Raw genomic sequence first — 26,719 nt, forward strand, 5'->3', positions numbered from 1 at the left:
CTTAGTTCACACGAACACTCTTAGTTCGTTTAATTATGAACACTCTTAGTTCATACGAACACTTTAGTTCGTTAAGCGTGAATCCCCACAATTCCGCTTTGTTAAATATCAAAATCATTTGGCAACATATATTCCAATATTTGCAGAAAATAAAAGGAATCTAAATACAAGAAAGCAGCAACCTTAATTATAAAAACTTACGTGATTGTTCTTGGCTTGAGGACACGCGCGTGTTGGAGCAGGCGTGTTTTTTTTTGTTCTCTGGGCTATCTGTTCTTTGGGCTTTCCTCCTTTTTTTTTCTTTTTTTCTGGGCCGGTCCCTTCCCTTTTCTTTTTTTTTTCGGGCCGGGTCCCTTCCTTTTTTTTTCTTTTTCTTTCTTTTCCTTCAGTCTTCTTCTTTCTTTCCTCTGTTCTTCCTGCTCCTAATCTGCAGGTGGGTGGGTGGATGGGTGAGTGCTGCAGTGAGGTTGGGTGGGCTGCGCAGACGCTAGGTGGGCGGCGCAGGCGTGGGGGTCTGCTGGCCGGTGAGATGCAGTGGCGCCGAATCGGTGGTGATTGGGCTGGTGCAGTGCGAGGTGTGCAGGGGACGCAGGCGTGTGTGCAGGTGCGTGGGCTGCTGCGGGCTGTTGGGTGCGTGGGCTGCTGCAGGCTGGTGTGCAGCGCGGGGGCGCAGGTTGGCAGGAGGCTGGAGCGGGGTGCGGTGGCTGGAGGGTGCGCGGGGGCTACAGTAGTGGACTGCAGGAGGCGTGGCAGGAGGCTAGGGCGGCAGAGGCTTCAGTAGGCTTGCAGAGGAGGCTGCAGGCTTTGCGGCAGTGAGGCTGGTTGCGGCAGTTTTCTTGGTGAGGCTGCTTAGGGTTTTTTTTTCTGCTAGGGTTAGAACTCGTGCTGATAACGTGTTGTAGGAGAATGGAATTGTATGTTTATTATTGATAATAGGAGCCCTTATATAGGGAGTTGCAAGATATACAAAAGGTAAGAGAATTCGAATACAATTGAATACCTATAATACTTTCCTATTACAATCCTAAACCCTAGTTTGTAGAGGCACACTATGTCGACATCCTTCAACAAGTTTAAGATTAATTATGAATTTTAAACTTTTTTTTTTTTTATTGGGGGAGGTTAGCAACACACTCTCCCTTGAAAGGTATCCCAGCAGAGCCGGACTAATCCCTCCAACGTGGGACTTAGCAACAGGCCCAATTGCCACCACTGGCCACTAGATGTAGGAGAGGGGGCCCGAACCCGAGTGTGAGAGTTCCACACCTGGAAGCTCTACCATAACCTAGTGGTTTGAATTTTAAACTTTTATAATTAAAAAATTATACAATTAATAGTATTATTTACACTTCTTATTTATTAAATTACTTAAATTTGTTGAAGTTTTGTATATCCAAATGGTAATATTTGAGAAAAGCTATGATTCACCTTGATTTTTCTTCAAAATTTGTGTTTAAGAAGTCATATAACTACAAATGAGTACTAGAAATGACAAATATCAATCCGTATTTTTACGTCCGTATTTTTCATTACATTTTGTTTTAAACATGTGCGTATCGAATTTTATAATTTGCTGTTTACATATTTTATGGCCGAATTTTTCAAAGTATTTTTCACTAAGACTTACTGAATTATTCACGAACGTATTTTTGACATTTAATTCCCGTCCCGAATTTTACTAACTAGGCTTTGGACTGAGCTACCATCCCTCCACCAACATTATGAGTTTCAAGGCCATCCTTGCCCACAGATTGTAGAGAACAGGAAAATTTAATTTAACTAATAGATAGGGTTCTTTCACTTGCAAACTCACCAAGCAGAAAGCTATAGTTCTCAACTCTTTTTCTCCCAGCGGCCATCGCACTCGGACCAGACCCTGATCACCCACGTACCAAATCAATCCCACCCAACATGCAAAGATCCGCCGTTGGTACCATCACTCCCATTAATGGAGCAACTGATAAACCAAAAGAACACTGGCGAGGCCAGAGGCCAGCACTGCACTACAGGAAAAAAACATGTTTAACAACATGCAATTTATGTTGTCAATCACTTTCGACAACATTCAGCGCATGTTGTAGATGCCAGAGTTGTTAAAAGTTCAAGAGACCTTATCATCGCCCTTTGCACGTTGTCGAAAAGAGGCGAAGCAAGTTGTTATAATTATTCAACAATGCGTTTTGCATGTTGTCATAAATTATTGACAACGTTTCAAGCACGTGTTATAATTTTTAACTAAACTCTCAGCATGTTGTCTTTAGTTTTTGACAGCATACATGATATGTTGTCATATTACTGAATACGTTGTTATAACATATCAGTTTGCACCCAATTTGCTAGGTTCTTCTTTCTTGTACCTCTATAAACATTCGCCATTACTTAAGCACATTCACATGCCAATATTAATACACTTTAACCATGTAAAAGAAAATTACATTTCATTACAGTTCTGATACATAATTCTTTACAAAACATGCATGACAAAGTTCTGAATTCTTCTTTGTGCATCTAGTACAGCAGAGCACTTCCAGTTTTCTAGTATAGCAAAAGCACATCATGAAGAGGCAGGCTAAGACAGATCCTCTGAAAGACAACAAAAATACTAAAGCAGCAGAAATCCTTCAACTTAGCAAACACTCGCAGGGTGCAGAAGAGTAAGAAATGGTGGTCCAGAATTTAGGTACTTGTCATTGCTTCCAATCTACACCGTAAAATGAAGTAAAGTACCACAATTGAATATCAACTCAAGAACTATGGATTGCCATTGAGCAAATACTAAGTGATAACATTAGCTGGCATCAAGTGGAAGTAGTTTTGGTTACATTACTGCAAACTAATAAACAGGATGTACCTCGGGAAGTTTAATATCAGACTGAGACAGAAGATCATGAGCATTTCTTAAGATATCCAACAGCGAACCATCCGGAGTCTGCATATGAGTTTAACATAACGATATTAACTTAAGGAGAAACATTACCCTCTGCACTGTGTCGCAACAAAAAGGGTACACTTCAATTTATACTCTCAGGAAAAGGAGACATAGAGCACCATTACATAGTTGGGTAAAGATTTGTCTGCATGCCTTCTTTTGCTCTTAGTAGATGATGTAACCCGTCTTCTTTTATTAAAAACAATAAAGGTATGAAGCATAATGCCAACAGTTATTAGCAATATAGTTACTCATAAGCAATTAAGCATCAAACATAACAGGGATAGGTAGTCAGAGTAATATGCAATTTAGACAGTAATAACACCTACAACGCCTTTATAATCTCTATCTAGATGGACATGTATTAAGAAAGTTGTCTGCAATATTTTGCATTGTGCATTCAAGCCTGCCACCAGGAACACTACAATACAAGGAAAGTCATTACGAGCCGGGCTAACATTATTCATGTGTGCAAGTTCTGTTTCTTTCATAGTACAGTCTGTAATGATTAGCATACCATGTACTTATGCACCCGTTACAAAGAATTTAAAAATTAAAAAGAATTGTAGGTAGATGGAGTCTACTGAGGTTTTATCTTTGGAGGATCTGCCGTCAAGTATTATTGACACAGACATAAAAATCAATTGTGAAAACAGCAGTTGAAGGTTTTAAGAAGTACCTTTGTGGATTTCCAAAATTGTCTACAAATGATATTGCCTTTTTAACATTTAACACCATGCCAGGTAAGCTCTCTGTGTTCTTACTTGAACCCACCAACTTCGCGGAAGGTATGTCTACATACAAAATGTTTGTATTGGCAGGGAACTCTGCCTGCAGACTTGAACATAGAAAGCATGGTTAATGTTGGACTATAGAACTGAAAATTTAAATTACCTAGTAAAAGTCTTGGTGAAAGAAACGGATGGCCAAAGAATAAGAGAAAAGAATAAAACACGTTGACAAACACCTTTGGTGCTTTAAGTTGGAAAATGTCTTGCATTTATGGTTACATGAATTACACAAAATCACAATTTTGTCAAGAGGTTTGCAGTAAAGGTCTAGATTACAAATTTCAAGGATAAAGGTTATCAAATCACACCATAACTACAAGTTATATTACAAATTTTTAATAAGAGATAACTACGTACCTTTTTTTTTATTTGTCAATCACACGGTGTCCTCAAAGGCTTTCTAGGCCCAGAGACTAAACCGTGCTCGGGGGATCTTGTCAGAACGCTTCATCCCCCCTAGCCACCAAGAATATATTGGGATTTAACTCCAATAAGCGTCGGCGGGATTCGAACCCGGGTGTGGGGTTCCACACCTGGAGGCTCTTACCAACTCGACCACCTGTGGTGGTTAGATAACTACATACCTATTACGAGAATGAGGTCCATCTGCTATCCCAAATTTATCAAACTCTGTGTATTCAATGCAAGAAACCATATTCCCACCTTCCATCCGGATTTTCCTTCTCAATTAGAACATTAATTCCTTCTGTAGCCCCTGAGTTCCTCTTACAGGAAGCAAACCCCAGTTTCTGTTACATGCAAAGGTTGAAGTGAAAAACAATTAAAAAAAAGAAGATATTCTAAGTGCACAAGGAGCTACCAATTTCCACAACATCAAATGAACACCATAGCAAATTTGTACCTTCCCATGGTGTAAATCAATCCCTGCCAGTGCCATAGAGAGTCAAATCTGTAGCGGCCACAACATTGCTGGAAATTCATTGTTATTAAGTAATTCAAGAGTGTGGAATCCAATTTATCAACATTTTCCAACTGAAGAAACACAGCTTACCTAACCTGTCATACAGTTGCACCTTTTCGTCCATGATATAAAACCATTGGAAAATGCCTTTATTAGCATAAGCAAGTTTCCATATCACACCATGACCACCAGGCTTGCAAAAGGTTTCTTGATTATCCATTGCCCATCCTCTGCACTAACAGCTGGAACAAGGGGCTGGAAATTCACAAGAATATATTTATTGCCAAAACCAGATAAATGATTCCATAATACATAAGCATTACAGAAAATATATTCCCACATATATTATACCTGTTCGAAAAGTTGGAAATTTGCACTTGTATGTTGTCAAACCAATTTGTAGTCTGCATTTCAACTCTTGATTGAGCTAGAAGCTCCATTACTGTTATCTAATATCTGCACGAGTATGTAATATAAGCTCAACAATTCAGATATCCTAATGCAAAGCTCTCCATATAAGAAAAGTTCAGACTAAAATGAATTCGAAGACCGAAATAGTGGACTGACCCAATCACTCCTCCAATGCAGTTATAGAACCATCACTATTCACATCCAATTTCTCAATCATTTCAACAATCGCGTAAAACGCTGTCTTCACGGGGCTCCTGGCCGACTCCACCTCGCTCTCGGCGAACTCAAACCCCCAGCCGAGTACGTGCTCTTGGCCGGCGGGAGTCTTTACCCGGGAGATTCGGGCGGGAACGACAGGGACCGGAATGGATTGTGGCCGGAGATGGAGGAGTCTGACGAGGAGCTTAAGGGGCTGAACGTACTTCGAGGAGTGCAGAAGGCTGAAGAGGCAGTAGCTTCAGAATGTCGAGGCTTCTTTTTTTTTTTAAAGTTTCTAAAGTCTAGGGCTGGAGGTTTTCTGTTGTGCCCATATAAGAAAATTGTCCGCTGTTTTTCTTTCTTTCTTTAATTCTCAGAGTTTTGATGGCGTTCGTATTTTCAACAACGTACGTGCATGTTGATAACTTAATTGACAACTTACAGATAATAACGTGCAACCAAATTGACAACATGCAAATGACGCATGTGGTGAACTGGTGATAAACAATTTTCTACAATCCACATTCTTTATATAGACTTTATGCAACTGTTTTGAGTTTGATGAAAGCAACTAGCTAGCTAGCTTAAACGATCACTTAACAAATAGAAGGGTCTTCATTAATTAATGCTAGTAAATTATATATATATACTTGGCCCCTACTGCGGATATGGTTCGGTAATATTTGAAATCTCATTTCTCGACACATGCACAAAGCTTTTGGATTTGATCAGACATGTCTGAAAGAATGATTGTTAAGCATGGAAGGAACTGAAGACAGGGAAGAATGATATGCAGGTCTTGAGGGTGTTGAGAGTGTGAAAGAATGATTGTTAAGCATGGAAGCAACTGAAGACATGGTTGGTCTGTTGTTCATATTTTCTTGCACACACAATAAACCAATGTGGATGCATCTGAATGTTTCAGATGTTGACCATGTTGTCAACCCAGGATCTATGATATTTGGAATTGTACCGTCCCTCCAATTTCTCCAGGCCTTCAAAAATTAGAAAAAATATATAACTCCAAATTCCGATTATGTTGCAGGCTCAAGGCAAAACTAATGTAACAACTTTGATTATATAATCTTACTTACGTAGCTTAGAAGGTTCTCTTCATCATCACCATTCCGGAAACTACCAATCTTCTTACCGCTGACTATCTCAAGAACTAACACGCCAAAACTAAAAACATCAATTTGACATAAAGGTGCCCGTGAAATGCATATTCGGGTGCCATATATCCACTGCAATATGACATCCAAATTAGAAATGCAAGTATGTTGATTCTTAGAGGCGCCATGTAAGTTAGAGTGCAATGGTTACTTACTAGGTCCCAACGATAGTCCCTGTATCTCCTTGAGTTTGATCCATAACAAACAACCTTGCCATACCAAATTAAATCTGCAATTTTGGGGTTCATTTCTTCATCCAACAGAATGTTGCTAGCTTTGATATCGCGGTGAATAATTCAAAGTCGAGAATCTTCATGGAGGTAAAGAAGACCACGAACAATTCCTTCTATGATTTTGTAACGTGTTTCCCAATCCAAAGGTCCATGATTGGTTGGATCTGTAAACAATTTTGTTAGAACATATGTAATGTGTGTCAGTGTGTTATGTGTTGTGTACCTTAGTTTTATCTACCATATATAAAATCTAGAATTATAATTATAAAATACATATACTGAGGATGTAGAGGATACCATACCAAAAATGAAGTGATTAAGACTTTTATTAGGTATATATTAGTAAATGAGGAGCCTTTCCTCTCCTTTCAAGCAAAAGCCTAAGAGCCTCACTAAGTTCCGGTGTTGAAGTTGAGCAACTACCGTGACTTCATTTTTAAATTCACGATCATCTTGCTGAGAAAACTCTTAGATAGCCTTTTCACAGCTATATATCGTCCGTTATATAGCCTACCCTGAAAGTATGTTTATTAAATAAATAAATAAAATACAATTAAAGAAAACAATTTAACCTGTTGCAGATCCAGCTGCATATTTTTTTCGAGAATCGCCTAAAGTATTTAACCTGTTGCAGATCTTATATCTTCAAAGTTAACTGAAATCGTAACAATTTAACCTGTTACAATATAAGGATCCCGGAGCAACTGCATGTCCAGCTGCATATTTTTTTCGAGAATCGCCTGAAGTAGCTCTGTCTCTTAAAGTTTCCAACAAGAGGTTAAGCACGAACCCAAAAGCTTGCTCGTTTAAGGCGTTGTTCGGACTGGGCAGAAATATACTAGGGTCCTCTTCCTCAATACCATATATGTGGTCTTGAGAGTACCGTACCATGCAAAGCTCTGCCCATAAGATTGCGTCCGTTTTATATGAACATGCAGTTTCGCAGGAGACTCTGAGTGGACTCACTGAGACAGCTACTACAGCCTTCGAGTCTGAGGTCTCCTTTGCACAATGCAATGGCATTCATTTTGTTGAAGCCTTGTCCGAGAGAAGAGTTGTGAAAGCCATAGTTGGTTTGGTTTTGGGAAGTGTTGGAAAAGGAGGAGAGGAGGCTGATGAGGTTTTGTTGGTAGATGCTGCCATTAGTGTAATTGCTGGCTCCAACACAATTCAGCTGCCGAAGTGCATGAGGCGTGACCTAGGGTTATGATTTTAGCAACAAGGTGGTGCAAGGTTGTGGGAACGAAGAAGAACAGAAGCGGCCATATTGAGGATCCCATTTCTTTTTTAAACTCGAAACCAGTTCACAAATATTCTTTAAATGTTCTTGAGCTTTAAAGACTAGTTAGCAAAGCATGATCAACCCACTCGATGTCCATTCTATAGAAACGAAAATTAATTCTAGCTTATCTCTATCTCAATTCTCAACCTTACCTTTAGTCCCATGTCGCTATCTCCTGAACTGTTTATAGTCTAGTCCTATCATATGTGGTTTAGGTGGTCTATGGTTCAATTTTGACCGATCCTACTAAAACCAAATAAATTGACTACGCACAGTGCTTTCCAATTCAAAGCTCCGAAGAAACACAGAACCAGGCTAACTAGTAACATCACAATGGCAACATGTCTCTGCGGGAGTATTAAGAAGAATCACCGCTAAAATTACTTGTGAGAATAAACAGAAGTTTGTGGTGGTGTTGACATGGTTAGTGAATTGGGTCAACACACCATATTGCAGTGCCCGTATCTACTTAGCATATTGCCTGTATGATATATATTTATTTTAGGGATAATGACCATTTATCCACAAAATACCAAAATACACCTCATACACTCCACATCTCCACCAACTTATTATTATCCTCATTCACACAAAAGTTTTTCCTTTTCTCCCAACTATTCCTTTCACTTAATGGTTATACCATTAGTACCCCTCTCTCTCCAATCTTTGCTTTTATTGTTAATTTATTTCCTCTCTTTTTCCTTTTAATGAAACGTGGTGGGCCCATCTTGAATTTATTTGTCTAGACTATAATTGCAACTAAACTTCATCCTCTATATTCAAAGGTAAACAGTTAAATTTTACTATTCATAATTCCGATCGTTGACAGACTTGAGTTAATTGTTATCTGTAATATTACTAGCAAAGAATTAAAGAAAGAAAGAGCAAAGTTGAGAAAATTAAAAGACTATAGAGCGAGGCTTAAGAGAGAAACTCTCGACTACTGGGATATCATCTTTATAGTGCAGAAAAGAATCTATAAAGCTTAGCAGAATATTGAAAATCTCTTATATACTCTTAAAGAGGAACAAAAACTTCTTGATTATTTGAGCATTGGTTAGATCCGCAAATCACTGGTATCAGAGCTTGTAAAGAGCTCAAAAGGAGAATTCCCAATGGGGACAATGTCTGAATTAATATTAGAGAAGTTGAATTCTTTACTTATATCTTCTGATGAGAAACATCAAAACCTGCAGAAAGAATTGTCTAGATGTCAAAATCATCTAGAAAAACTACCAGCTATAATCTACCAATTAGAAAAATTGGAAAACAAAATAGATTATATCAAAGAACTTCCAAAAACGGAAGAAGAAAAGCTAACAGATGTTAGTAGAAAAATCAATGAACAGCAAAAAATGTTGAATTCTATGAAAAATATACTCAAGGACAAGAAAGTGTCTACAGTAAAAACAAAGAAAGCTAATGGATTCAAACCATAAGAAAGACCAGAAAAGAATCCTATTCCAAACATGATTTTTCTAGAACCATCTACTAGTTATACTAGTATTCGGTATGAAAACCTGAAAGAAGCAAGAGATGTCAAAATGATGAGCATCTTCGGGAAAAAGAAAGGAGTACAACTCCTAAATGCTGAAGAATTCGAATTCAATGAAATTGAACAGGAGGTAAAAAACTCCTCAATCCCAAAATTAGATTTTAAACAAATGTACAAAAGGGGAAAATTTGATATGCTGGATAGCCATCATTTCAAATTACTAGAATTCACAACCCCCTCTACAACAAGAGAAACAGATCTCTTGATGATCACTCCTGATGAAGTTGTCAGAGCAAGAACAAAAAATTATCAATTTATGCATATTGGAGCAGTCAAAGTAGACATAAAACTTATTGCCCGAGAAGGCATAAACTGTTCAGTTCTATGTGTCTTACAAGACAATAGACTAACAGATTTTCAAGCTAGTCTGTTGGGAACACTTGAAGCATCTTTATGCAATCAAGTGGCATATTTCAACTGCTTTCCAAATTTCTCAACCAGCTTGAAAGATGCATCTCACTGTCTAAAGCTGAGAGTCAAAACATATGGCATATCAATGAAAAAAGATATGCAAGAACTGGCTATAGTATACAGAATATACTATAAACTGATGAGTACCACAGTAGAACCTAAGACAAGGATATCAAATATCCCAGGTCTTACTACGGGATTCCTCACCAGTCAGAAGAACCATTCACAATAGATTCATAAGGTTACTTGGAATGAAGTAACTTTTCCTATTGAATGGAAATTATCTAGTCCGAAAAAACCAGCAGAAAATGCCAAAGTGGCAATTTATGAAAGCAGAAAGACTGGAGACATCTGTCTAAAATTCGAATATTACTAAAAAAGTGACGTATGTCTTGAAAATGTCAGGATAAACAAAAACCTTCTTAGAAGAAGCTATAGCACTAGAGAATCTAGTGTTAGTGGTACCAAATTCTCTGTTGAAGAACCAATAGAGCCTATCACTGAAGAAGAATTAGAAGCTGACCTGAATAGACCAGTAAATATGCTTAGAGCACAAAAGCTCTATGACCTCTATGATGAAGCAGAATCTTGCGAAAATCCTGAATGATTAGAAAAACTAATCGAAGAAATGAAAATTTTCAAACCAGGAAAGGAAAGAAAACTCCTTCCCTATCAAGATATTGAAATGGAAGAAGGAGAAAACTCCAATTCCAAAACTTTCATCATTTGAGAAAAAGGAAAACTGAAACTCCCTATACAAAAAGCCCCTACGGGAAGAAATGGAGAAAGAAATTCTCAAAGATTTGTCCCAGAGGACAATATACCCAGAGTACGAATTTCCAATTATGGTATCTGGCTAAATCTAGACAAAGCTCTAGACAAGAGAAAAACTCTTGACCAATGGATTGATAGCCTCATGATGGCTTTTGCTCTCACCCTTGGAAAATTTGAAGCACCAGATCTTCAAGTGTACTATGAAACTACTCTCACCGGAGTAGCAAAAAAGTACTATCTGTTTTTCAAGGAGACTGCCAGAGGAAAAGACGGGCTAGAAGAGATAAAAAATTCAAAATCTCCGTATGATTTTGCAATACCCCTATACGATCAGTTCTGTGGAGATCTCTCAAATCTGAGTGAAAAAGCTAAAGCGGCCAAATCAAATATCTATGCTCTCAAAATTTGTGACATGAGATATTTTGAAGAATACTTGAACGAGTTTCAAGAATACTATTGTACTATAGGTGAACTAGAGAATACTGATCTAGTTAACTTGTTGCACAGAAAACTCCTTGAACCATGGAGAACAGCTGTGAGAGAAAGCATAGCTGAAAAACCAATTGAAAGATTTTCAGTTGGAGGAATTGCCGACAGAATTAGGCAATTATTAAAAGAGCAATGCAAAGCAAATCTTAGAGCCAAGATGGCCAAGAAACAATTCAAAGGAGTTGAAAACTTCTGTTATGGAATACTGGATATGCCAACCAACTGGGGATGTCATGAATCCAAGTTCCACAGAAAAAGAAAAGAAAAATATTACTCAAAAGGATTCAGAAAGAGTAATAAGAGAAAAGATTGGAAATTCAAGAAAAGTAGTTCCAATTTCAAGAAACAACAGGATGAAGATCCAAAAAAAAAATTCTTCAAGAAAAAGAAAAATAATACAAACCATCATAATAAACAACCTGGCAAGAAAGCTTGCAAATGCTGGTTATGCAAAGCTGAAGGGCACTATGCCAATGAATGCCGAGAAAAGGGTAAAAGGTCTACTAAAGCTCTCTTTGAAGAATATAAGCCTATAGTAGAAACAGCAAATATGAAGGGCTACGAAATAGCCTACTCTGATGATGAAGAAGATGACAGGTCAGTTTACTTTGCCTGGTCTGAAGAAGAAGAATCATTTGACTCTAAAGTAGATTCTGAAGTTGAATACTTAGAATCTAGACAGATGAATGTTCTTAAAGTCAAAAACTGGGAAGAAAGTAAGATAGAAGCAATAATGTCTTCTTATCAGGTGAACCCTGGTACATTCATTTGTGACTACTGCCTATGTCAGGAAAAGAATGGACTTTCTATGTTTTGTGAAGAGTCAAAAAAGACTTATCACAAAGAATGCTTCATAGCTGAAGCAAGAAGAAAAACCAAGAATGGCCTTATCAGCCAATTGGTAGAATAAGAATATGAAGAATATTTCTCTGAGCAAAAGGAGAAAGAAGTAGAAACTCTGTTCCAAGAAATTATGGAACCATCTTCCTCAAAAATAAACGAAGAAAAAATCGATGAAGAAAAAATCGACAAAACTATAGAACTGGTTGAACCACCAGAAAATGTTCCAGAAGAATGCAAACCATTCATACCACAGGAACAAGCTCAAAAAAATGAGCTTCAACAATCAAAAATCATCTCTACTAGTAGATACAGCAACTACATAGAGATTGGATTAAAATTCCCTGATCACAAGAAATATCATCTACATGCATTTGCAGATAATGGATCGGGATTTACAGAGATTTGCAATTCCAGAAGAACTCTGGAAAGAAGATAAGAAAAGAATTGCTAATGGTGTCCAGTTTGATGGAAGCCTTCTTACAATGAATAAAGTAGCAAAAAATGTTCATATCACCATTGGTGGAGGAACATTTATCATTCAAACTCTTTAGCAATCTAAAGGCCAAGGATCAGATTTCTTGTTGGGAAATGATTTTATTCTCCAACAAAGATTTATTCAAGATGAAGAAGTGACAGGCTTCAGAAAAGGAGAACAGGTGTTCTGGGCAGATAGGCTTACACAAGCCAAAAGTGTGGTAGGTCCAAACTTTACTACACAATATCAGAGATCGCAACAGAATAGTGGTGATCTTACTCCCTACAAGCCTAAATTCAAAACCATACTCCAAATCAAACAACAACAAGAATTACTTGTTGAAGAATCTTCTGAAGAAGAAGAAAAAAAAGAAACAACTAGCGAAGATGAAGAAGCTAGTTTTATCCATAGCATAACCTCAAGCACTTCCAGAATAAGGTTGAGTCTCAGAAAATTTCTACTCTTGATAAAATCAAGAAACTGCTCGAACAAAATATAGATATCGACCCTCAGAAATTTTAGGAAAAAGACCCAGTGGTCTGTGAATTACATGATATGAATGTTATCTGTCATGTCAAAGTCATTCCTCAGTACAAAAAGGAAGACCAGAAGGGATTCAGAAAAGATAATGAAGATCTCTTGAACAAGAGATTAATTCAACCATCCACTAGCCCTCATCATGCTCCAGCATTCTATGTGAGAAATCATGCAGAAAACATTAGAGAAAAAGCTAGAATGGTAATTGACTACAGAGATGTCAATAAGAAGACCGTTAAAGACGGTTATCAAATTGCTCAAGTAATTGTACTAATCAACCAGCTCAGAGGAGCTAAAGTCTTTTCAAAATTCGATGCAAAGTCGGGTTTTTGGTAAGTCAATATGCATCCAGAAAGTGTTCCTCTCACTGCATTTGGAACACCACAAGGACATTACGAATGGTTAGTAATGCCCTTTGGCCTAAAAAAAGCCCCCTTGATTTTCCAAAGAAAGATGGATGACATCTTCAAACATATTGCTGAATTCTGCGTCGTCTATATTGATGACATCCTTGTCTTCTCCAAAAACAGAGAAGAACACATGAAACACCTCTATGAGGTTGTAAAGCTGATAGTTCAGCATGGGATCATCCTAGGAGAAAAGAAAATCTTCTTTATCCTCGATGAAGTTGATTTCCTAGGAATAAACATCAAGAATGGAGTGATAAAACTCCAACCTCACATCCTTGAGAAAATCTGGAAATTCCCATACAGAATTCATGATGCTAAGAGTCTAGAGAGATTCTTAGGAGTCATTAATTATGGAAGAGATTTCATCCCCAAAATCTCATGACTAACAGCAATATTATCTCCTAAAACAAGATCCAAAAGAAAATGGAACTTCACAGAAGATGATGAAAAAATTGTGAAGCAGATAAAAAAATCTCTGCAAAAATCTTCCTCCTCTACAACAACCAGAGGAAAATGATGAAATCATTCTCCAAACAGATGCTAGTGATAATTACTGGTCCGGTGTTGTTCTGGCAAAAACGCCTGGAACTAACATTGAAAAGATCTGTAAATTCTGTAGTGGCAAGTTTAGTCATGCAGAACAAAATGGGAAAATTTCATGAATGGTACCCAAAGTAAGGCCCACTATGCATTTCAGTACATCAAGTTCCAAAATATAAACTTTGGTACATGAGGTTTCAAAACCGACCTAGTATATATACACGACGTCAATGACGCCGTTAGTTTGTTGTATTTCAAAGGGTAAAACAGTCTCTTCACATTTTTTACTTTGAGCACCCAGCTATCTCTCTTCTTTTGTTCTGGGCACCCAGCTCTCTCTCTCTCTCTCTCTCTCTCTCTCTCTCTCTCTCTCTCTCTCTCTCTCTCTCTCTCTCTCTCTCTCTCTCTCTCTCTCTCTCTCTCTCTCTCTCTCTCTCCCCCCTCCCTCAATTGGAAATCGGAAGCAGGTTCCGGGATCCAATGCTGCCATTGGCTGCAGACCACTACTCGGCTACAAAGGAGGGTTCTTGGCTCCAAAAGCTTCCCTCACTCACCACCAAACTCTAACCGACGCTCCTTCCTTCCTTGTCCAAGACATCATCCACATCATAAATCAAGTCTCTGAGATCATCCAGCCACACCTTCACAGCCTCGTTCTTTAGTTGCTTCTCCTCCATAATTTGTGAGAAGGATGCAATAGAGATCAGATCGCAAGAACTCTCAAGATGAGTGAATAATCAAACAAGTTAGTCTTCCGTGACAGCCTGGGCATTATCAACTCACTACAAATTTCTGCAAGTGGGAAGTAGATAACATTTTTAAACCCTAAAAGTCTCTGCAAGTAGGCACCCGAGTTGTGCCGGTATAATAATTGTTTTAGAACCTAAATTTCTGCAAGTGGCCGGGTATCTACTTTTGGACCCTCAAAATCTCTGCAAGAAGGAACGCGAGTTGTGCTCTGATAGATTCAATCCCCAATTCCTCTCTCCTCTGCTTGTCTCGCTTTCGGATCCTCCCGACTCGACCCGCCATGGCCATGGCCTCCGCGTCCTCGGACAGGATCCAAGTCACGCCGCAGCAGTACCCCGTCATCGAGCCCTCGCTGTCCAAATTCTCCAGAATTGGGTTCGGATTTCAATTGGGTTTCTTTGGATTTCTAGAATTGGATTTCAGAAATGAATTTCTGGAGTTGGATTTCAGAATTGACCTGGGATGAGGACGATGCTATTGTGGGAGGAGGACGATGACGGTGATGGTGCCGCGTGGTCTCCGGCCTCGTGAACTCGTAGTTCTCGTCGTCAGCAGCGGTTGAGAGAGAGAGACAGGGAGAGAGCGAGAGTCAGAGGGAGTGAGAGACAGGAATTGACAAATGAAAAACCAATTATGCCCTTTATTATGTGTGTAATGGCATGCAGACTGACGGAGTCATTAACGTCATGTACGTATATTGGGTCAAACTTCATATTTGATGTACCAAAGTTTATGTTTTGAAAATTAATGTACTAAAATTTAGAGTGGGCCTTAGTTCGGGTACAATTCATAAAATTTTCCCGAACAAAATTATCCTACAGGAGAAAAAGAAATTTTGGCTGTCAAGAAAATGATTTAAAATTCTCCAGCTTTTCTTGGAAAACACCTTTACTGTACGCACCGATTGTGCTAGAGTAAAGAATTTTAAAAAATTTAAACTTGATAAAGCTTCTGATAGAGGAAGATTAGCAAACTGGCAATTATTTCTTAACCAATATGATTATAATGTTGAATTAATTGCAGGAAACAAGAACTATCTTCTAGACGCCCTAACCAGAGAAATGGCAATGTTCAGCAGCAAAAATGACGACGAAGGTCGCAATCCCAGAAACAGAAGAACTGGGAAAGAACAAGAAGCTGCGGAGGACCCTAAAGAAAAAATCTTCAAAAGGTTTCTGCTAAGTCCAAAAGGACTAGCCACAACTAATCAATCCCAGGGTAAAGGATTGGCTAGCCCATCTCAAACGGCAGACGGTAAAGACTCATCAAAACCGTTTACGGCTGTTGTTTTGCCAAAAAGCAAACCAACTCCAACTGGAGTAATAAATGTTTTTAATTATGAACTACGAACTTTCAATGATCCTGTGTTCAGAACTGGCAGGAGGCTAGCTTATCACCAGAAGGCAATCCTAAACAACCTCTTATTTGCCTTTCAAGAACGAAACAGTGGTATTATGTTCCCAGCTCTATTCGCATTGGCTGAAGAACTCCATGAAAATGCTAGACCACAGTTTGAAGAAGTTCATACACAGCAGAGTGTTGTTCGGAATGAAAAAATTCATTATCTTGAAGATCCAGAAAGTGCTAGAATTCCTATCATAGCATTAAAAGAATCAGATTGGTTTGAATTCCATGATCTGATAGGAAGTCACAATTCTGAGGCATGTATTCCTCCAACCCTCTTCATTATTGCAGGACCTCATGTTGGAATATATTTAGTCAATGTTCAGGGTGAACATCCTCAAGAACATAAGCTCTGGCTTGTTGAAAATGGTTTTGTCCATAATCTTTGGACCAAAACAAATGATGATCTCAAAAGCATGCCCCCTATCATCATCAACACAGTCAAAAATGTTAGAAAAAATGACTGCTCTCTACGACTAAAGTTCAGATCTACTCCACTAGAATGGAATCAGAAAACAAATGGTGAAGTTGAATACATTTCTCCTTATCATTATGTGAGAATTATTCAAAAGAGATAAGTTCAGCCCGCCTGTGTTGGATACAATGGCCAGCCAAATTCAAGCATTCCCTGGATGAAGGCCATGTCTCTCGAATATATCAAAAAGATCATCGCAAAGGATACAAGAAATACATTCCTGGCAACAGGAGAGAAAACAATAATCACTGCTTACGGTCATCCTGAAGCAATCAGCAGTGACCTCTTCCTATCTCTCACGAGAAAGGAAATCGACTCGACACTAGCATGCTTACAGTGGGTGGAAAAGCTTGAAAATGACAACCACTACAAAATGTATGAAGATACAGATGTCGAAGAAAATGAAGCTACTGCCCGAATGGCCCAGATGGATAACAACTCATTTGTCCTTGGCCATAATTCAGAAACAGATGAGAACTTGTGAAGCAGCAGGTGTAGAAAGCACCGAAAGCAACTTTGGACTTTTCCCAAAGGCTGCTTTTACTTTTCAAAAAGAAGTAGATGAAAAACATTTCACCTAAGGGAATCTGTTTTTCGCCAACCGACCTCCATCATCAAGAGCACTCACGAGAGTAGAAAATAATAGGGTTGTGCTGTACATTTTTATGTTTTGAATTTCGGTTTGAAGTCCGCTCCCTATATAAGGAGCCTTAGGTTCATTTGTAAGACATCAAAAAATCGGAACATCGAAAAATTCCACCATCAAAAATTTTCATATTCGTTCTAGATCAGAAACTTGAGCAGAAGAGTCTTCTCTCAAGAAGTAAGAATGTGATAGTAGCAGTGTGCTCCTTCCTTCCTGTCTAGTGTGAAGTAGTGTGTTTTCATTACAAGTAAGTATCTGTAATCATTCTCATAAATAGCTAAACAGCTTTTTAGCTGTTTACCTGAGAATGAAGCTCTGAATTCTTAGCTTGTAATTATGTTTAAATAAATAATTTCAGTGTGCTCATCCACTTCATCAAGTATTTAAATTTTTTAAGCTTTTATGTTGATTGTTGTGTTCGGCCTTTATTCTGTACTACCTTTAAGTTCAGATTTTCTGGTTTTTAGAAAAATTTGCCTTAGCTTAGGACCGAAATAAGCAACAGTGATTCCGCCTGTTAAAGTAACCATTAGGCGGGGAGCCGTTAGGTGAAAAACTTGGGCATGTTGAAGGCTAGTTTTTTTTTTTTTCAAAAGTTTGAACAGGTTTTTCTAAGGAAAAGTAATGACCCAAAAGTCAGCATAGGATATATTTGGCACTATCCTAAAAATGACTACCCTTAAGAGTCTTTTCCCCTAAAGTTTGTGTACTTGGGCAAAATACCAACTTAATTGATTAATTGAGCAAAATACCTCATGATTTTGGGCAAACGGGCAAAACCCCTTTATTTTAAGCAAACCTCATGCACCGACAGATGTGTGCTTTAGTGCAAGAAGCTAATTCAGTGCAATTTATTCCCAGTATTTATATTGATGTAGCTTACTGAATGGAATAAATATAGACGAAGGAAAAAATATGAAATTCTGTAAAATCACAGTTGAGTTTGAGATTAACTTCGACGAAAAAGGACAGTCAAAATTTGAAATTACATAAACCATACAAAAAGTATGTCTCCTCCACTGAAAGATACTTTGGACTGAGCTACCAGCCTACCTTCAACATTATGAGTTCCGAGAACATCCTTACACACAGGATGTAAAGAACAGGAAAACTTAATTTAACTAAAAGATAGACCCTTCACTTGCAAACTTACCAAGTAGAAAGCATTAGTTCTCAACTCTCTCTACCTTGGTTCCTGTTTTAACTTCCTCAGAGAAGATAGTAGTAACCGAGTGCTAGAAACACCACAACCAACAAAGCTGCAGGAGCAGCCCATACCCAATAATTATTACTCTTCTTCCGCTTCAGTATGGCTTTCGGAAGTGAGTCTGGACCTCTTGGACGACCCCTATTCCTGATAGTTTTATCCTTTTGCACCTTCTCCTTAGCAGGGACCGGAACTTCAACATTAGGTATTTCTGGTTCTGCAACTTCAGCAATTGGTTCCGTTGCCTCATCAGGATTGTTCTCGGTTGCTGATGTAGCCTTCTTCTTTGCCTTCTTTTCACGCTCCTAAGTTCAAAATGGTAAATGTCAGTTTAACTCCAAAACAAATCAGCAAAGATCAACACGAAAAAAAAGGAAAAAAAAACACACAAACAAATAAGAAACTACCTTGAGCTTCTTTTCAGCTTCTTTTTGAGCTCTAATTTCTGCTTTAGCTGCAGCTTTCTCTGCCTTTTTCTTCTTCCTTTCCATGGCCTGCTTAGCTTTAGCAATTTCCTCTTCTCTTTTCATCTCCTTCAACTTTGCTTCATCAACTTTACTCTCTTTACTGTCCTTTTTCGGCTTCTCAAGCCCATATATCTCCTCGTCTTCATCTACAGTAGATTTTGGAAGCACTGCTTTACTTTTGGCTTCTTTCTGAACCTTCTGTACAGGCAAACTATCTAATGGTGCAGATCTGCCATCTTCCTTGACTTGTTTTGTATTAGCTTTTGTTGCCGACTCTAATACTATGGGTGTGGACACTTCATGAACCACCAATGGCTTCTCATCTGGGTTTCTTATTCGTCCATCCCTACTCAATTGCCGACTATCCAGAGACGACAAAATTCTTTTCTCATAATCATCCCTAAAATCCTTTTTACTATTCCACTGGGACATAAATTTCTCCACCTGTCAAATATATCAAATCTTTTAAATACCCCTACTACATTTATCAATGAGTGACGATATATAAGGAGTTGTTGTTTAACAAACCTCTGCATGAGTAAGCTCTTCAAGTGCTTTAACATCATTCTTCATAGCCAAACCTCTCGCTTTGTTCAAGATATTACGGCTTAGGTAAAAGGAGGCATTCTGCAAATCAGTATAAATTAATTGTAAGAGAGACAAATTACATTCTAAATAAAATATAGCCATTTCTTTCCACTCCATGTCAGAAGGTTACCCTCTTAAAATTTGAGAACATTTCATAGAAAAATAGGCTTACGACCTCCACTACAGTTTACAAACGAATAACTACCATGTGTCCAAAGTCCAAACAAAATAATTTTGATAATATATTTAGACATGGCATATCAAAAATAGGGAACTTCAGACCTGAAGAGAGAGAACAAAAAAGATGGCCAAACAAAATCAGAGGATCCCAATTCATACATTTTATGATTGTAAAATTTCACATTGCAAGATGGGTCCAAATGAGAGGTTATATACCACCAGACCACAAATTTTTCACTAATTTTAAGGAGTTTAAAGCTTGGATATCTACCCGCTACCCATCCCAGTCCAGGCTACTTGCGTAAAAGGCTCCTGGGCACCAATACAGTCTACTCAACTAGATTCTAACACACCTTTCCAATATAATAATGCCTCCAATTTTTACCTTTACCAAGATATTCTACGGGTGACCGGAGTGAATAAAAAATTCAAACAGACCCAAAGACACTTCCAAGTCAATAATATGATTATAGAAAGTAAGCAACTAAGCAAGTCTAAAGATTATAGAAACTACAGTCAACCCAATCACGATATTAATTTTGCTGAAGGCCATCTCCTGTGAAGATGTATTTGAAGCATTATTTGAATTCTGAGCAATTGGATTAAGAAGCTTAGCCGAAATAAGCAACCAGTGAACGGAGAGGAGCTTGTATATAGGAGACGGGCCATGTAAAATTTTATAAAGAATAAAACAAAGTCAAAAAAAAAAAATTTGAAAAAAGTCAAAAACCATTTCTAGCAATACCCTGTCTAAGTGTCCAACTGATATAACTATTCCTGCTGGAATAGTACCAAGTTAACAGTGAAACCCTATTCGCAAAAATAACTTTGAAACCCTATTTGCATAGACTAATTTAAAGCTCCAGCAACATATTAGACTTTGAAGCTAAACTAAAACATGACGAAAAAAAAAGGTTCACTTTATCATCCATAATTCCATATCCAGTACATTTGGCATCACTAAAAAATTTTATATATTTATCATAAACAGTTTCAACCCTTCGCTGTATCTTTCCTCTGCCCAAAAAATAAATCTTTGAGCTTAAAGGATTGAAATGTTTCTTCATTTAATATGCATCTAGAGAATAAAATCAATACATTACCTATTCTGTTACAAATGCTATTTTCAAAATTCAGCAAAAACAAAAAAAAAAATCGACAGAACAGTTCAACAAACATAAGATCAGAATATCCAAGTACTAGGGTTGACCTATACCAACACAATTACAATGAAAACAAAAGGACTCGTGGTTTCTCAATGGAATGCAGGGAAAACAATTTGAGATTTTGAGTAAACTATGGTGAAGCAATTATGATTTTCTGAGCCAAGAATAATATACAATTTTTCATAATCACAACAACAGATGTCCTTAAAAGAAAAATAAAAATATATATATAATTAAAAAATACCAACCCAAGAGTACAATAAAGAGAGAATGAAAATGCGAGAGAGAGAGAGAGAGAGATGTTGCAGCAAAATTTATGTTCACTTACTTGCTGATCAAGCTGCTGCCTAAATGTAAAAATGCTCTGTTGTGATTGATCCCTCTTATCAGTTACAATCTTCAGCTCATCCCGTATTGAAGAAATTTGCTTATCTACTGCCTTAATTGCATCATCAAGTTGCTGAATTTTGGACCTAACTGCTTGTTGCTCTTTCCTTACTCCATCCAAATCACCACCAATAAGCTACAATAAGATGATTGTGAAAATGATTAGCATACAATACATAATAAAGAAAGTCTGCAAAGAAAAATCAAGAGATCGTTCAAAAAGATGCAAATGTTAAAAGTCCACTTACTTTAACCTGGTCTTGAAGGGCATCTTTGTCTATATGAACCACTGATTCCTGAATCTTGGCTCGTACAGCAGCATTAGCGATGACTTCTCCACGTGTGTTTTCAAGTTGTTTGATCTCTTTAAGGATTTTCTTCTCCTCAGACAACGGAATGCTCTCATGTTGTATGATATACTGCAAGCCTTTGATCTGTTCAAAAGTCCAAAATTAGAGACTAATATATAAGGCAACGATTAACAGACGAATTTGGAGATACAAAGCTTGGTAAGAAGACATACCCGAGCATCAAGCTCTTCCTCAGATGAGCACAAACCACCATTGCGACCAGCATAATCTGCAGTGCGGAGCTTTTTGAGATCCTTCTGCAGAGGCTCAATCTCCTTAAATTTCTCATCCGCAATTTTTCTAATTTGCTGGTTGTCAGATCTCAGAGCCTTAATCTGCTCTATTAACTCAGATCTCTCGGACTGAAGGAAAGAGATACAGAGAGAGAGAGAGAGAGAGAGAGAGAGAGAGCAGTGAATTAGAGGTCTGCTCTTCTAAACATACCAATAAACATCAAAAATCATCTTCTTTTATCTCATTGCAGTAATTGTTATTATCAGCAACAATAAACAATGGAGGCAATCATTTTCCAGGACAATAATAAACATTATTATCAGCAATAACATTGCTGTAAAAGTGTAAGCTATCCCTGCCTTGAAAATGTGTAAGCTATTAGCTATAAATGTCAAAAATCAAACTCAATGGCACAAAATTATTAATGTATAAGTGGAACACTTCACAGAAACATGGAAACCAGAGGAATGACCTCACTGTATGGATATCAAAGAAATATGTACGTATTGGTACTTAAAAAACAGTTTTTATATATAACACGTGTACATCACCAAGTATGATATTTTCACAACAGCTAATGATCAAGTTCCTATTCCTGAAATTCATACATAGCTATACAATGTATCTATTACTTTGCCAACACATTTACCACCTGTGCTGAAAGAAAAACTTACAACTACAGTGTAAATAACTTACTAAAAAGCTTCTTATAACTTATGAGGACCCATTGTATAAAACAGTCTCTTCTATATGTTTCTGATTATCTAAGTAGCTATATCTGATTAGCTTCCACAGCTTTGATAGTTAATTCATTACTAGTAACTTGTTAACATCACCTCTAGTTCGTCTCTCTTGAGGCTCTCAAATAGTCTTCCATTAAAGAATTAGTTCAACTAGTGATTATGCATGCAATCATACTGCTTTCAATCCATCTTTTCTCTGCTTTCAGATTATATAGTAGATTAATAGCATAGAGTAGTAAATATAGGTTTAGCATAGCGATGAATTCCTGCAAAATTATCATATTTCAGTAGCAGCGGATGAGAGCCTCTGTTTCAATGCCATGTGTCCACATGTAATACTGTAAGGAATCAATGATGTCAAAACAAACAGATAAGAGTAGGTTATGTTCAAAACAAAGCTCTCACTATTAAGGGCAGTGGACTTCAACTCACCCTCTTTGCATTTAATGCTTCAAGGACTCGAGATCGAGCCTGATTCTTCTTCTGAACTTCTACATTAGCCTGCTCAATTTTGGCTTTTAACTTTGGATCATCAAATGTCCGGTACCTGACGAAATAAAAAGAATGGATCTGCTTAGGGGCAGGCCACTCATCAACTGCATCTTGAGGGAAGTTTTGTACCGCAACCCCATTCCCTTCCTTTTTAGCCATTTCATCACCATGTGATCCAAATTTTATTGGCTCATTATGCCCTGACCCTTCTTCCAGTTTCCCATTTTCCTTGGCGGAATTCTCTCCTTCACTAACAGTCCCACCAACTGGTCCTTGGACCTTCTCAAATCCCAAATCTTCGACCCCCATATCTTCCACCAAAGAACAGCCTTACAGACCAAAGTCCTGATATAAAGGCAAAATCATGTCATCTGAAGGAAAAACAAGGAAAAGGATACTGTAGGAAAAAAACAAAAAGCCACAGCAATTCAAATCAAGATTATTTCAACAGGGACTCTAACCAGGAATCACAGGATTAATCTTTTAATTGATTACACGTCTACCAAAATAATCAAAGAAAAGAAGAAACGCATAAATCTAAAACTCATAAATTTGCGCATCCTTCACTTAAGATCATGAAAACAAAAGACTAAAACTTTGAATCAAAACCAAAAACTATCTGCAGTGCAGAACACAAAAAGCTTCATAGATCATTCCAAACACCAAAACAAGATAAACCCAGATTCTAAAATTAAACAGATACATAGACACCCAACAATCAAAATCAGAAGCTCAGTACAACTACAACCATTCTCATCATTTTACCAACCCAATATCCACACAGACATGTAAATCTGACCAAGGATCACATTACACAACATGGCATCGGATTCCAGAATCAAGCCATTCAACAAATCCAATCAAACAAAACCAAACAAAAAGCCAAAGATTTGATCTGAACACGATTATTTTACCAAAGACAAACGAGATCAACCGGATCAACCCACCAACCAAAACAGCATCCAAAACCGAAAATTGAAGCAACAATGGTGAAACAAACAGACAGCGGATCATTACCAGGAACAGAAACAAACGGGGGAACAGTAAAACAGAGAGAGAGAAACCGCGAAAGACAGAGTATATCCCTTTTTATCAAAAGAAAAAAGGCCCCAAATCCGAGTTTAGCAAAACCCAGAATTATGGTCAAGATCTCGTTTCCTTTTACTTATATATATATAAAATGAAAAATTTCTTAAAAATTAAAAATTAAAAATTAAAAATTAAAAAAAAAATTTCCTTTCTCTCAAAAACAGAGAGACCCTTCCTACCCTGTTTCCTTCTCCCTTCAAAGTCTCTTGCTTTCTTCTTCTTCTTCTTGTTCCTATTTCCAAGAGAGAGAAGAGAGTGACCGGCTAAATTAACTATGTGGGTTTATTTAGAGGAAGTGAGATGGAGACATTTCAGGCGAAGCAGAAGAAGATTTTGGGGTTACGTTCAATTTCTACTTTCAGTAAATATTCTTGGACTGTTTGAGGACGTTTCTATTGTCCCCACACCGTTACAAAAGTTTTATTATAAGAAATAGTAATCACAATAAAAATGGGTTTCTCTTTTTCTTTCTTCTCTCTTTTCAATAATGAATATTAATGGATATTTTGCCTTTTCTGTAATCTCATTAAGGGTCTTGGATTTTAGAATATAATGATACAGATCCTTCCTTTTTATAGATTCAAGTAAAACATAAGATTTTGGATATCACCATTTTTGGAGGTATAAGATACCATGTTTCATAGGAGCCTATAATTTGGCAAGTGAACTTTCCATATAGAGAGAATTCGAATCTTTACGTGCCCATAATTTGAAAGATGTTTCTCCAAATTTGTGTGGATGCATGGAATAATGACATTTTTGTAATATATTAATGTAGGATGTCAAGCCTAAAGTTAACATGATCTTATCTTTAGGAATCATAATGTTGGTGAAGATTTTAGAGTTATTGAGGTAGCATAAAAATTGAACTTGAGATTTGTATTGAAGTTTGAAAATTTTTCAATATTGTTCTTTTGTTATATTGAAAAGATTAGTCTTTGATCCACCCTACATCTTAATCACCATTTAGCTAACTCAATGGCTTAATCCTTACATATTTTATTTGTGAGATTAAGACATAAAATGTGAGAGTAACAAATGAGTGAGATAGCTTCTAATCTAAGAACTTTCACATATTTTAAAAAAGTTATAGCATTTTATTTTTTTAGAACCGATAAAACACTACTATATCAGATAAGAAGAGACATACACTATGGTTATATTTCATCCTCTACTTGCAATTGAAAGAAACAGGATAATAGATTTTTGTAGATGAAAGAATTTCAAGCTCATTCTTTATCCATCTAGTTGTAATAAACAAAAATCCTTTTTTTAGTGTTTTTCCCCTTAGTTCAATTAAATACAATCGTTAATGGAATGTAACTACTCATCTAAAACGTCGTAGTATTACAGTTTAATCTTGCTCTCTAGTGTAATGGCTTTTTTTTTTGTACAAAAAGACAACAAAAAATAATAGAAAAATTTTCACGATCACTTGGTAGAGACACAAGTCTCTCATTTGCAAATGGGATGTTCTGAGTCAGCTTCCAAACTAATTGTTATGCACTATCAATTGTTTTGGGAATGAAAAATAATTATTAGTTATCAAATTCTTGGAAATTTTTGTCCACAATTGGAGATAACCTAGAAATTGTGTATGTAGACTCTAGCATTTGACTTTTTTTTGTTTAAAAATGAGGTCATGGACCATGTATTAATCACAAACCAGAATAACCATTATATATCTTTCATTCTTTCCGCTGTCATTAATACACAAATATGGTGGCACTAATACCTCTAGCCTTTGACTATTATCTATTTTTTTTATTTTTTTTAAAAAAACCTATAAATTGTTCATTTGTGCTAAATGTTGGAAACCCTTCAAGATAAATTGAAATTTTTGAAAATTAAAACTGAGATCTCAATTCTCTTGTTCTTTTTTTTTCTCCCTTTTTCTTTAAATTACACTAGCAACCTCCACATGTTATGCATGTGGTGAAACAGTTATTGCAGAGAGAACAAAATAGAAAGAGAATTTTGGTTTTGGAATTTTTATCTCTTATTTATATTATTAAATTGTATTTTATAATTGCCATAATTGTCTTTATAGCTAAATTGATTTCTAACAACTTATTTTAACTTATTTTAATAGTAAATAATTTCTTACCGTTCTGATTGACAAGCCTATATTCTCTTAATAATAATATCGATAATTATTGTTGTTGTTTTTTTTATTTATTTTTTATAAGAAATTAAGAAAGAATCGATAACAAGCTAGAGTCTAATTGTTGTTGCTGTCGTTGTTGTTGAATCGAACATAAGATGTCCAACCTACATCAGCCATCTATCTTTATTTTTCTTCATTTTATTTTTATTACTTATCCTCTCTCTTTGTTTTTTTGAAAATTTAAAAGAATGCATAAGTGGAATATAATCCACTTAACAAAGAAGATTTCCCTCCTCACAAAGTATTTCACCTACCGCATAAAATTATTTTCTCAATAAACCCAAATTAAGGAGCCAAACACGGCGTCAATTTATCCTCGGCGGTGAATTTCGATACGTACAACGAAAAGAACCTCTCCGCCCCAAAACGACGTAGCATCATCAGAGGCTCGTGAGCGTGGTT

At 37.0% G+C, this 26,719-nt stretch overlaps 1 protein-coding gene and 2 pseudogenes across 3 annotated transcripts; all 3 read right to left on the bottom strand.

Annotated features, from left to right (window-relative positions):
• Nucleotides 1-1,219: 1,219 nt before the first annotated feature.
• LOC112203554 lies at nt 1,220-5,270 on the bottom strand (annotated as a pseudogene).
• Nucleotides 5,271-5,979: 709 nt separating this feature from the next.
• LOC121048926 lies at nt 5,980-7,547 on the bottom strand (annotated as a pseudogene).
• Nucleotides 7,548-18,161: 10,614 nt separating this feature from the next.
• On the bottom strand, nt 18,162-24,484 carry LOC112165077 (proton pump-interactor 1). 3 transcript variants are annotated; one of them, XM_024301490.2, is made up of 8 exons: nt 24,330-24,484; nt 23,002-23,406; nt 21,766-21,954; nt 21,491-21,676; nt 21,184-21,378; nt 19,450-19,548; nt 18,862-19,365; nt 18,162-18,759 (listed from the first exon to the last, which is right to left on the bottom strand). In XM_024301490.2, exons 2-8 carry the CDS (start codon nt 23,368-23,370, stop codon nt 18,457-18,459), a joined length of 1,845 nt encoding a protein of 614 aa, XP_024157258.1. In that variant the 5' UTR covers nt 23,371-23,406; nt 24,330-24,484; the 3' UTR covers nt 18,162-18,456. The 3 variants fall into 3 exon arrangements, with proteins under 3 accessions (XP_024157258.1, XP_024157259.1, XP_024157260.1); XM_024301491.2 differs by lacking the exon at nt 24,330-24,484 and adding an exon at nt 24,079-24,274; XM_024301492.2 differs by lacking the exon at nt 24,330-24,484 and adding an exon at nt 23,976-24,274.
• Between the last annotated feature and the right edge of the window lie 2,235 nt (nt 24,485-26,719).

The sequence above is a fragment of the Rosa chinensis genome, chromosome 5 (genome assembly GCF_002994745.2).
Source record: "Rosa chinensis cultivar Old Blush chromosome 5, RchiOBHm-V2, whole genome shotgun sequence".
Classification (NCBI taxonomy): Eukaryota; Viridiplantae; Streptophyta; class Magnoliopsida; order Rosales; family Rosaceae; genus Rosa; species Rosa chinensis.